This window comes from Amphiprion ocellaris, chromosome 22 (genome assembly GCF_022539595.1).
Source record: "Amphiprion ocellaris isolate individual 3 ecotype Okinawa chromosome 22, ASM2253959v1, whole genome shotgun sequence".
Lineage (NCBI taxonomy): Eukaryota > Metazoa > Chordata > Actinopteri > Pomacentridae > Amphiprion > Amphiprion ocellaris.
In genome coordinates, this window is record NC_072787.1 from 17313117 (window position 1) to 17326896 (window position 13780).

The 13780-nt window shown below is 39.9% G+C and overlaps 1 protein-coding gene across 1 annotated transcript in view; it reads left to right on the forward strand.

Moving 5' to 3' along the window:
• Positions 1-307: 307 nt before the first annotated feature.
• Positions 308-13780, forward strand: part of LOC111582925 (sodium/hydrogen exchanger 9-like) — a 70480-nt gene continuing 57007 nt past the window's right edge. The window contains exons 1-5 of the mRNA XM_055007269.1: positions 308-514; positions 1585-1784; positions 5307-5384; positions 5601-5677; positions 9928-10043. Coding sequence (XP_054863244.1) covers positions 364-514; positions 1585-1784; positions 5307-5384; positions 5601-5677; positions 9928-10043 — 622 coding nt within the window. The 5' untranslated portion in view covers positions 308-363. The remainder of the gene's footprint in view (positions 515-1584; positions 1785-5306; positions 5385-5600; positions 5678-9927; positions 10044-13780) is intronic.

Below are 13780 nucleotides of genomic sequence, written 5' to 3' on the forward strand. Positions count from 1 at the left end.
TCTGTGTATGTGCAAAGTTACTACTTTCTTCCATGTTGTCTTCGTGTTGCAATTTAACACCAAAAGAGGCCTATTTTGTTACATGTACTTGAACTGAACACAGCACAGAGAAACGTGACAATTCAACACACATCATGAAAAAATCTTATGCTTATCGAAGCACATCATGCGAAGTACGATACCAACAATAACAAAATCTGAATTGACACGGACTGACGCAGTTAATGTACACATGTGAAAAATAAATGGCAGATTTCCAAGCGTCCCTGAAGGCATCGCGGGCTCGGCGCCGTTGCTGATGCGGATGTTGCTGCGGCTGAGTTGAGTCAGTTTGTTTCCGAAAAGTTTGACCTGGGTTTGAAGATGTCGGCCTCTGTGAAACACAAGCAGGACGATACGGCGTTATTGGTGCTCGCTGCGCTTAGTCTGGCTCTTCTAACTATGCTCAGCGTGTGGAAGTTCAAACAGTTCAAGTACAGACTCCTGAATGAAACTGGAGCTGCAATGTTTTATGGTAAGTAGCCTCAGCCTGTTTATTCGCAGAGTACTGAGAAAGGAAGCCGTCATTCAACAACACTTCCTGGAGGCACAGTTTAAGTAATGTGTCAGAATGATAAAAATAAATCAATGTCAGTCACAGCTGTAGACCTTAATACTGATGAAGTTTAGAGCCATATCTTCCAAAAAGTCTAATGAGAGCATAGTTTAGACTTATTTACCCATAACACAAAAATCACTGACAGTCTGATGTAATCTAGCTCAAGGTTATGATATTCTCAGCTACATCAGAATAGGGACATTTTTTTCATGACTCATGTTTAATTAATATTTTGTCAAATGGGTGGTTGTTTTGCTTTATGGTGATAAATAGCATCAGACTTTTAATTTGGACAATCCATTGCAACAAATAGGATGCATTAATTACCTGGTAGATCCAGATATATCATTAAAGTGTCATAAAGAAGCAGTGTATTTGATGCATGTAGTATAGTTAAAGGTTTGCGTTTTCACTAATGTTTTGACACATGTAATATGTATAAATTCCCTGTATGCGGCACATTTGCATACCCAGTTCAGGCTGCTTGCTTTGTTGTAATCTATAGGATTGTTGCAAAAACATTATAAAAAGTTATTCAAGGAACCTATTCCCACCTACTTAAATAAATGTATGGATGCGAGATGTAAAATTAAACTTGCTGATTTAGATAAACTTTTTAAATTGCGTGATGCCCGCCTGATCAGTTGGGTTAACATACTAATGTTGGTAATTGCATCAACTCAATGTTGTGTGTAATTTAAACTCTAATTTCTGCGATCGTTGGTTTTAAAACTAAATTCAATTTGATGTAACTTAAAGAAATTGACTTGATTACTTAATTTTTCCTCACCTTGACTTACGGATTTCGTGCCCCCTCCTGGGTCTCCACACAATCGAAGCTTTTCGAACTCAAAATGAATGATCCAAGCTGAGCCGAAGCATTGTTTTTAAAGTGTGCTGCATGATTTTCCTTTTAAAATGTGAGCTATTAGAGAATTACCATGCTTTTAGTAACAGCTGCTCTTTTTGTTTGCAATCCTCTGCAGGTATTCTTCTGGGTTTAACTGCGAGATGGTTGTGGTTTGGCCAAAGAGAGCATATGGAGAACATAGAGAACGTTTGCACCTGTCACGGTCTGAACAACACGCCTCACATCCTGATGTTCAACACAACATCACATGGGCACTGCTACAGACATGTTGGAAAAACCAACCAAAGATGCTCACTGATCTCAGCCCCTCATGCGGTAACTATGGCAATTCAGTTTGACCTTCGCTGGAATATACACAGCAAAAATACTCATCTTTTATGTGGCTTTGCTCTGCAGGTTGTGACACTAGTGAAAAATGAAACAACCCGTCCTAATAAAACATTCGCTTTAAAAAGCTGCATAATCAACAGTGCAGTAGGAACATCTGAAACAAATTGCAGCAGACAGAATGCTCTTTTTGTCTTTGATATTATTTTATTTTGTCTGAAATAAGTTTTTTTTCTTCATTGCCATGCCTTTGATCACATCTAGATTTTGTCCCCTGTGCATGCTGGGTATTTACATCAACAGGATCCTCTAATGGTTCTTAGTTATTGGGTTTCCTCTAAATTACTTGGATGGTTTGTTTGTTATTATAAAAGCAAGATAGTGGTGGTTGCAGAGAGAGAGAAGGCAAGAGAGCAATTTAACCCGTATTAGGGTTGTATTAGGCAACAAATAGGGGAGATTACAATTTCAGGTGTGCTCTGCGGACAAGGGGAAATTAAATTTAAAAGACTATTTACAGATTCTGCTCGAGTAGAACAGATAAAGCAACACAGAGGGACAAATCAATGGGCAACAAAAAGATTTATTTTACGATTTTGTAAAAAGTACATCTCTGCCAACAAATGCAAACATAAATAGCGTGAATACAATTAGAAAATCCAATTTATTTTCTCTTGAAGTGGTCCTCTGAAGACATTCTCAGAGTTTGGATGCAGTACTCCCATAATGAGACGCTCTTGCACGTGATGCCAATATTACTGCACTGCAGGAGAGATGTGAGATAGTTAGGTATCTCAACAAGCACTGCAGCTTTTTTCTACTTCACTAGACATGGACACCTCAACCCGTGACCCAGAATACAATAATGGGTGTGAATATCCACCATCTGTGACGCAGTTGAAGGGGCTATAACATGGTAAATAATACACCAAAGCATTAAATGTGCAATGCATATAACATCAGTGATAGTGTGCTTCACTGCTGCTGATGATACTGAGAGTCCGAACAGAAGTAACCCATCGTATTTCTGAGCAACGCAGACACAAATAGCAGTTTGCTCCAAACTATTATTACACTTAACAGACTGAAGATCATCTGTTTTCTCCTACTGTATTACTGTATGTCACTTTCAATTGGAATGCAGTTTTGGGGTATCAGATTGCTACTTAGAGCTTCTACAGACGAGGATTTTTAAACAGTGTGTTAAAATGTGGAATATTCATATTATTTTTGTCACTGAGCTGCAACTGAAATTATGTTTTTAACTAGACCGAAGGCCAAAGGGTTGCAAAGTAATCACAGTCAGTAATTATTTGTTAAAAATGGAATTAGCCAGTGACTCTAATATCACCGCTAAGTAGAAGATCCGACCTAAGCCTTGAGCTGGACTTTCAGTTGTCATTAGTTTTATTACTGTTTCCCAGCTTGCTTTCATGTTCTTTGCGGTGCGATCAGAGAGATTTGTCATATCAAAGAAACCGAACGACGAGCCGGGGCTTCAGCTGTCTCCAGTGAGCATAAGAGAATCTGGAATGAGTGCATATGAAATTGTATTTTTCCGTCTCCGAGCAATATTTCAACCCAAGAGAAAGGGAGCTGGTGAACCTTGAACCTTGCAAATCATTCAGGCCAAGTGTAGTTCTTCGCTAATGGCTTGGACTCTTTGGCCCCTTTTGAATGCGGGGGTCTCATTAGCAAGCCAGCAGAGGCTACCACAAAGGCCATTACATCGGTCAGACTGTTCTGTGCAGCCTTCACGCCATTAACCCTGATACATATGGGGACCTAGCAGGGAGAGATAAGGATTTCATTGCATTACTGAGTCCATTATGTGCCACTGGGGAGTAGGGCATTAAAGTTTGTGGTCTGATTAAATTTAGTGCTGCTCAGCTGAAGAGGCAATTAGTGTATACAACACACCTCCATCCTAGACTCTGTGGTGCAGGTGGCCCTTAGAATAAAACCACCAGCAGATGCATAATTTATTGATTACAGTCTCTGTTATGCACTTTTGCATTTGTCATACATTGTCTGCATAGATTTAAAAAAAGCATATTTTGCGATGAGGGTAATTGCAGCTACACACACCAAAAAAAGTAATTTATATTAAGGCGGGTTATAGTAGCAGATAGATAGGAGCAATTTGTAGCTCTAGCAACCACTTCAAGTGTGAATTAATGAGAAAGCGTTGTGGCTCTTCAGCCCCTATAGGGGGCTTTCCAGTGTTCGAAAAGATCATTTAAAAAATGCAATCTTCCACATATTCGCACTTGCACTCTGGTAAATGTTCAGCCAAAATCCGGTGTTGTGGAAATAGAGCATTTACAGAAACAGGCCTGTTTTTATCCAACCAGCTCTTGAGGCTGCTTCAACCGTCCATCTGTTCCTTTTTAAAAATCAAATCTAGGTTTTTCTTAAAGGTCTATGACTGCAGCAATATTCCAGCGAGCGTCATCTCCACATCTCGTCCTTTGGAGTGAAATTTAATTGAACTGGAATTAAATTTTTTGAGCAGTGTAAGGAGACCTTGCGGGATGTAGGAATCAGGACAAAGCAGCATTATTTTTGATCTGAATTGAATATCGCTGCCGTTTGATCCTCAGAATGTACCTACAATGGACATAAAAAGGATTCAAGGATGAAGGACATGAAAGGCTACCTTTCTGAGTGACTTGCATTGCATCACACTGGCTGGGATGAAAAAACAGACAGAGAAGGTACACGGAATGTAGAAAAGTGCCTTGCAATAGTTAGCGTTTGTATTGGAGGTAATGTAGATTTTTGTGATTAGCAGCTTGGGTTTAGTTTAATGCTAATTCATCTGTTATCTTTGTGAATATAACACTGTTACTTACTTATTCTCATTAATTCTGGGAGCATGTGTGGTGAGGACCCACACAACCATTTAGACTCCTCATTCTGTATTGTGTTTTGCTTTAATCACCTCGAGTCTGAGTCGGGACGCTTGCAGCGCATGCTAATGTTGAACACAGTAATTATCTCATCAATATCATCAGACGGCTGAGGGCTTTATGGTGATGTAATGCAAAATAGTTGACAGGCTGAGAGTTTAGAGTTTCTTTTGAGAACAATATATAGCATTTTCCTAACTGTAACATATTATTTAAGCATTCGTGAATTACTTTTTGGTGCACCTATCATAAAATTCAATGTTCATGGGTGGGAATAATTGACAAAGCACAAGTATGAATGTGAATTTTTTAGACTGGAGTCTCACATTTCCTATGTTACTTAAAAAAAACAACATGTAGTAATTTTTTGTTCTCTTTTTGAAGAGAGGACAGATAAGATTATCTTGGCACCTGGAGACTATTATGACACTGGGAATCAGTGAGAAACTAAACTGGTGCCTGTCTGCCAAAACAGGGCTGCTAAAATGAACGATGTGTGTGTAATCTTTCTGTCAGTCAGTCACATCCAGTAAACGGAGTCCTTTTGTTCCCCACGGAGCCCTGTCACTCACCAACACAACGGCTCTGTCTTTTACAGGAGACCTTTGATCCGGAGGTCCTTTTCAATCTGTTCCTGCCGCCCATCATCTTCCATGGAGCTTACACCCTTAATCAGGTGAGACTGCTGTCCTGACATGCCTCCCACAAGGGGAAAAAGATCTTATCTAAGGACTGCTCCCTTTGTATGAGTGCTCTACCAGTGTGGAAAAGCACTATCATGTGGTGTATTGTACTGGCTGTCAACTGAATTTGAAGTTACTGTGTTGTAAAATGTTGCATTGCTCATTTTGTGGGTCTTACTAATTGGAGCTCCTTCTCATTGACATCCTAGAAACGATTCATTGAGAACCTGGGATCTGTTCTAACCTATGCTTTTTTGGGCACCATAATCAGCTGCATGTGCATAGGGTGAGTATTATTTGCTCACACAAATGAACACAACACAAATACAATAAAACAGACAGAAGTCAGGTAGTCCAAAAGTAAGAGAATAGCTGACGTAGCTGGTTTTAAGATCCACAGTACAAAACCTGGGACCATTTACTGACAATAACGTGAGCCTTTTTGGTTCGGTTTAAGGACATCATTCTAATTTATTCATAAAATACAGCATGTCTGCACAATAAAATCTTTGGTTACGCATCATTACAGTTCACATAGGGAGACACCTATTCAGTATCTGACATTAAAGTTTATAGAGTGCAACATTTGGAAACACTGGATGTCGCTAGAACACCATCTCAGACCAAAACAAGCTGGCATGTTAGCCACACTTCCCCCCTTCATTGACTTTCATTTGAAACCAGAAAGTCGATGTACATTAGAGCCAACAAAAAATAACCCAGACACAACTACTAGCCCGTGCTACCATTATAAAATACATGGCCATAACCAGTTGTTGTCGGCTCAAACAATCTTTACCCGCCACTCCTTTTCTCCAGTCTCGTCTGTTCCATTCTGTATGTGTCTGTTTCTAAAATTGATTGGACTGGAGTGAACAATGTGTGAAAACAGACACAGCAGGGGAGAGCCTTAAAACAGCAATAGAGACTCTCACACTAAATGATGTGAACAATTACATGTAACAAAAACATCTAAATGAAATACTGCTTTGTATTTAAATTCTTCACTTTTCGGGGGAAATGACTGAACACTACACTGCACTTTCACTTTGTAGTGTATTGTATGAGGTCATTCTCAGTGTGATTGAGCAGAGTAAGTGCCAGAAGTTTCAAAAGCAGAGACTCACATGCACTAACATGCACGTGCAACTACACCAGCTGCTAAAATATAAAACAGAGAAGCTTAGATTGCAATGCACACAGGAGTGATTTTAGTCTATGCTAAGGATACCCAAAAACACTACATCTTTCCATAATAGATAATTGTTTGCTGCTATATTAATGTTACATTTATGCCCAAAATCTTGCACATTACCCCTTTTAAAAGAATTAGATTGTTATGTTGATAAGTCTACGTGCTAAATGGAAATTCAGCGACATGCAACAAAATTAATTAGTCTTTAAATGACTTCAACACATATTAAAGTGTGCGTATTAGCTCTACAGTTCCTATGTCTTTCAGATTTAATCGATACACTGCTAACGTCGATCTCAAACATCCACTAAACTATGCCCACTGAATAAATAATTTGAAATATGCTTTTATTGAACAAATCATGCTTGAGTACCCAGCCAATAAAACAGAACATTAATTTAAATAAAACATTTTAAGAAATTTAACCAGCTCACTTTAAAATAATGTCTCATGACATTGTCCTTGACAAACATATTTCTTAACTGCCCAGTTGCCCCTAAATGGACACCTATTAATCTGAGTGTAGCTGACGGCTAGCTGAGGCTTCATCAGATTTGCTAAATGGTATGATTGCATGGCCCATGTAACCAGGGCTCCATCTGATTGGCCACATGATTGTATACTGAGTGTGAATGAAATCTGTAATTAAATTAAATGATTTTTCTTCTGTATCACATTTCAATCCATGTGTATTGTGCACATGCTCATATGTTCTCACTTTTCCTACGATGACAGGGAAATAAGATTTATTGCTCAACTCTAATAGTAGGAAAATATCTAAATCAAGGGAAAAAAACTATCAAACATTTTGTGCATACATTTTAGTGCTGAATTTCATGTTTAGGAAGTTCTGTCGTATTAGTAGTAGCAAAAAATGCAACAGGGCTATATTCCATCCAACCATCCATTATCTAGACACAGCTTTATCCTCTGTAGGGTTGTCGGGGGCTGGAGTCTATCCCACCCTAGACAGGCCACCAGTACAGTGCTGTATTGATTTTTCCAGTCTGTGTTCTTTTGTTATCATATGTTCAGGCTTCAGTCATGATGGTTTAGAATTGCACTCATTTTCAGTGACCATAAGTAAAGAGAATAAGGCAAAAGAAATGCACCACTGTATTGTGCAGTTTGTACATTTGGAAGTGTACTGAGATAAGTGCACAATATATGTTCTTTGCAAACCAAATGCAAAATATTTTCTTCCTAAGATGTGGCATATCTCTTTGCGAGAATTTTTCCTGCTCTGTCCCACCACATGTGCAGTTTACTGCATGTTTTTGCACCTGTGAGTGTCGTTTGTGCATTTGCACAGATTTGCTGGGTTGCAGGAGAAGCATAATGGCATGAATTAGTGCTGTGTAATTGTCTCAGTAAGTAAGCTTTTGCAGTGAGCCAGTGTGCACGATACTGGGATCCTGAAAATGACTGATTTGAAACAGAGCCATGATTAAAATTAAAATTTGTAAGGTCTTCTCTTGACTGTTAAGTGCCATGAGATAACATATGTTGTGAATTGGTGCTATATAAATAAAATTCACTTGAAATATTAAGGAAATTAATTACATTTGTGCTTTTCTAATTGAGATGAATCAGAATGTCTGTATGAGCTCTTTAATGTATTGAACTTGAACATGTACAGTATGTAGTACGGACCTGGGAGAGAGCTACGATACTGTTGTGTTGCTGTTCAGGCACAACAAAGCTAGATGGCACTCTCAGACTTTGGAGGAAATTATAAACCAGTTGTTACTGAGTCACTAATTTGCTGCACACCAGACTGTGTGAAGACCTTGTAAGTCCAATTGTGATGTTTTCCTTCTTAAACTTCAGGATCTTCTGTGATCAGAAAAACCAACAAGCCCTTGGTTTTATGAAACCATGTTATAAAAAGCCATTTTCAACCCAAAGCAATTAAAAATGTCAGTGTTTCTTTCATATCCTGAGGGTCTGAAAGCTGCTACTCCAGTTGATAATCCTCCTAATTATAAATGATCTCCACTCTAATAATTTTTATTTTCAATTTCATCCAAGGTTAAAGGACACACAGTTAAGATATTAGCCGGAATTGGTGGGCTTTTCCAACCTGCTAATAAATAGGGTTAAATATATTGTCTTTACTCGCTTCCCCTCCTCCTTTGTTCCATTTATTAGTCTTTCCCGTGGAAGACCATTTGTCAAACACTCCCAGTTCCTGTGGGAAGCAGAGCAGGTTTTGACATGTTGGGTCATGTGTACGCTTTTTGACGCTAAGGCATCAGATTGGGCCAATCGTGTGGCTTGCTGGTAAGTTTGTCACATCCTTTAAGGAAAAGACAGTGAGTCATGAGAGTAAAGGAGCCGTACGGACTCAACTGACGAAGTACATCCTCTTTCTGTCTTTATCTGCCTGTGTCTTTTCCTGTCTCCATGTCTGTCTCATGCACACACACACAATGCAGATCATCATCCAACTCCGAGTCTCCCTCTAAGATCCATGAATCAGGCTGCTTAGTTGCGTGTCCTGAGGGCAACGCTTTAAATCCTGCCCGCGGGGGCAGGTCGTGTGTGCCGTTGCCACGGCAACAGATTTATGCCAGTGGACAGAGAGGTTCCCCGGAGGACACGCTGGCATACTGATTATTATGGGATACTTCACACTAACGGGATTAGTGCTTAACATACATTAGTTACCTCTCAGGAGCTTCACTGCAGTGTTGCCTGCTGAATAGGCATTTTATCAAGCTTTTTTTTGTCTCAGAGTGTACAGTATTTTTTTTTTCTGTAAATGAGACAATTCTGTGGTGCATTCTGGGACAGTTAGATTTTAGATTTATTTTAGTGCCTGGCTGCGGAGCTGATAAAAATAATGCCTCTGTTTTATTTCTGTCACATTGCCCTTCACAAAGTGGTTTTTAGTCTTTTGGGTGATTCTGTGCACACACACACACACACATATACACACACTCACAGTTCTTGTGCCACGTTATTATGTCCGGGTGCGTATAATAGTGTCATACAAAAGGACGAAGAGGGTGAAGATGGATGGATAGGTGACTGTGTGGATACAGGTATCCAAGTGGCTGCAGGATTGAAGGAAGGCACCTGTCAAGTCATATACGGCCAGTCACATAAATGCGGTTAAATGAAATGCTACCCGGCGCAGCTTCATGTGTCCACTTGTGCTAAGCGGCCGCTGCCTGGAAATGGATCAACTCACCTGCTGGTAGCGTCTGGCCTCATTACCCAGACTACTCTGGGGGAAGCCCTGCTGTGGTTAGGGGGATGACTGATAGGCCTGGTCTGGCTGGCACTCCCTGATGACTTCACTGTGTTTCCTCCTGTCTGTTTGTCCTCAATCCCAGGGCTTGCATGTACGGCTTCACCAGACTGATGGTGCTGTTGGGCCAAGCAGCAGATGGAGAATTCTTCCTCACCGACTGCCTCCTGTTTGGGGCCATTATGTCTGCCACTGACCCAGGTAGTTGACCTTATTGAGAAAACTCCTACAATAACTCTTCACTTCTAGTGGCACCATTGATCTTTTTTGTGGTTTTATACACATATAAATCTGTGATTCCTGTTGCAGATTTCCACTCTCTTTTTTACAAGACTTTACTGCTTTATACCACAAGCAAAAAAATATGAAAGGTTTGGCACTCACTCACAGTGAATATGTAACAGGAACATCACAAGGGTCTGCCTTTGAGATACAGATAAGTGAAAGAAGAAAAAAGTCGATAAAATATCAAAGCATGTAATGTGTTGAGATTCTTAAAGTAGCTCCATATTTCTAATTTCTTCTGCAGTTTCTTAGTTTTGATTTAGTACTAAGCAGTTAATGTATCAGATGTCATGTTTGAAAAACTGATATTGTTCTTTCACACCTTGGTTCAAAACAACAAGGTGTGAAACTGCGATTGACAGCCAAACTTAGCGACACCAGAAGTTTACAATATATGCAGACACAAAGTCACAATGCCCTCTTAGTAGATGCACCTGCTTTACATTCAATGCACCTTTTTCCTGAGTGGAATCCGCACAATAAAATCAGTGTTCTTCAAGAGCAGTCAAGAGGGATGTCATGAGGCTTCCTGTGATGGCCCAACAGTGTCAGTGTTAATGTCCTCATTCAGTGATGAATTATTTATACCAATAAGTAGTGAGTGTCAGAGAGGAGCTGTAGATTTATGGTGCAGCTGTCACACTGACTGGCGTTATTTTGCCATGCCATGCTGTGCTCATCGCTGCTGACCCCGGTGCACTCGTCACTTTGATTAGAATCACGACGCAACGCATAGATGGCCCAATCGCCAAGACCCCTGGGCTGTCTCCATCTCATGCTGTCCAAATATAGCACTGGCTCTCTGATTTTCTGAAAGGGAGCCATTAAATTTTCCCTCTTTCTTGTGCATTTTTGTTCACTGGGCCAAAGCAGCAGAACACTCCAGAAATAGGCACAGACATACTCTCAGTGAGACGCAAAGGCAGAGTGATTCTCAGAACAATTTAGTGCTGAGGAGTAAAGCTTTTTATCCGTGTCATAACCCTGCGCTTGACAGATCTCCGGTTGTGTCGCTGACTCATTGTGTAAGCGCAGCTAAATCACGTTAATAGCTGACATGATGGAGATCATGAGAACGTTGTGAAAGTCATCAAAGGCTGGCAGCCAAGCTGTGAGAGGAGAGGAAGCCCGATTCATTTGCCACTTCTATTTGCGCTTGAATTTAACTGACATGTTTGATCTGCCAGGTTCTCATTGCAGCTACAATCACCTCGTGAAAGTCTTACGTGAGAGTCCAGCATATGGGGCTGCTGTCATGCATTATATATCATAATGTGTGAAAGTTTACTCTCTTTACATGTTTAGATTCTTATCCATCAAGCAGCACCATGACGAAGCAAAAGCAAAAGATGGAGACATAATATCTGGTTACATTTTTCGTTTTCTGCGCTTTAAGTGAAGTAAAGTAATAAATAAAAACTAAATATGGGATTATTTTTGAGAGCATCTACACTTTACATTTAGTGCTTGGAACTTAAATGCTTATTTAGGGCTGCAGCTAACCACTGAGGACACTAAGGTCACGTCCCCTGTCTTCTTTCTTGGAATCTAATGAGCTGAGGAGAATCTGTTTTGGACTCAATCAGTTGTATTGCCAAGTGAGTTTTCACACACAAGGAATTCAATTTTTAGGCCTTACTATATGGGGCAGTAGAGAGAGACAGGAAAGTGGGGAGAAATGTAGGGGGAGGACCTGCAGCAAAGGGCCATGGGTTGGATTCGAACCCATGACCTCTGCGTCGGGGACTAGAGCCCCTGTTAATGGGTTGCCCGCCCAACCAGTTGAGCTACTGGGATGCCTGGAGCTTAATATTTTTAATATTAATGCACAGCAATACACTCCAACATGCACATTAGAAAACCAACTGTTGCAAGTCAGTAGAGTTAGACAAATAACAATTACAAGACAAGTAAAGAACAACTATAGCTAAAACATGGGATTACAAGCCATCAAAAGTAATAGAATTGTATCCAGTGGAGGAGTTTACATTCTACATATATATATTTATAAACTATACATTGTGAGCTATGGATGAATTTCATATTATTTGTGAAGTTTAATCTTTAAATTGGTTGATTAAGTTAAAATAATATAAAGATATTTTGTATTTCTCTCAAAATTCTAATCCTTTCAGTGTAGATGTTTCTTTAAAGCAGCATTTACAGCCAAACTTTGGACTACTAGCATTTTCTGTTATTGTTCTGTTTTCAGGCAGGTGGCCTGGCACTCTCTGGGCATTTGGTTTCATTAACTCACCATGTCACAAATCCTGGATATAATCACGTGCTGATTACCTCACAGAGAGAGTGTATTTGGGTTCTATCCCTGGTCTTCTCCTTGCAGAGTTTGCACCTTCACTCCTTATCTGTGAAATTCACCCCTAGTCTAAAGTCTCAATATGTTACTCAAACATCTGCCGCCTGCTCAAAGGAGTAAACGGGTAGAGGAAAGTGCAGAAAATTCTCGAGTAGCACCACTAGCAGATATGTTGGTGGATAAAATCGTATGCAGCATCTTGTTGTAAACATTCCTCTTGTAATGGTGTGCATGACATTTGGGATTTTATTATTCTCTTTGTTGACAGTAGAGGCAGCAATATGATCTTTAAAATGCCCTTTGATTGTTCTGTAAAATGTTTAGTTTTTTATGAGGCACAAAATCCCCCCCAGCTTGTACTCATTTGCTCCTTTCAGAGCGCATCTATTGATTTTTAAAAATCGTCCGTGTTATACATGCTACAAAATGGGCTCTTCTCCGATTCGGAATAAGACACATGGTTCAGGTCACAAAGTGGAACGCCTGCAGTGCTGCATCGTCTTGCCTGAGGGACGGTTACAAAAGGTCGGTGAAACCCTAACTTAACTCCTCAAAGGGAAGAGTTTTTTTTCTTGCTTCTGCAGTTTCTCTTTTCATCTTGGTATTTATTTATTTATTTTCTCAGTAGTACTCTTGACGTGGGCAGTGCACATACATATTTCTCTTAATATGACAGAGTTAGAAATGATGCCAGAGTTGGAAATGACTGGCTCCATCTGAAGTCTTTGGCCAGATGTCAGGAGTAGCTACGGAGATTTGAAGTGAATGTTGTAAACACAGGGAGGCAGAGACGACTACGTGCACATGACTCAACTTACTAGCAATAGAGCAACATCATAGACAGAGTTTAGGGATTATTGTTGCAGCAGGAAAGTGGCATTGGATCATTTAGGCAGAAATGAAAACAAACACAGGCTACAAAGACTATTTGCTGAGCATACACATGCGTCTTATTGAACAAGATCTACCACCACCAAACATGAAATGTGATGGCAGACAGATTTACACGGAAATGGGAAACCTTCTTCTACCCCGTCAAATTCTCTGACTTGACTGCGTGTTTTAGCTTTATTGTCACTTTGAACATTTCAACGATGTATATTTTTTTCAAAGTTGTCAGGGAGCGCATTTTTTGTCTTTATTCATAAGCCCTTTTCTGATGTGGGCTATGTATCATCGCTGCTTAATCAATCGGTTAAAGAGACGACATTCTGTCATTTGGACATAGGTCTGTTTTACATCAATGTTCCTCACGGCTTCATTCGTACACACTACAGTGACAGCTCTGATCTGCATAAATCTAAACGAATAACAAGCTTATCAGACTGTTCAAATA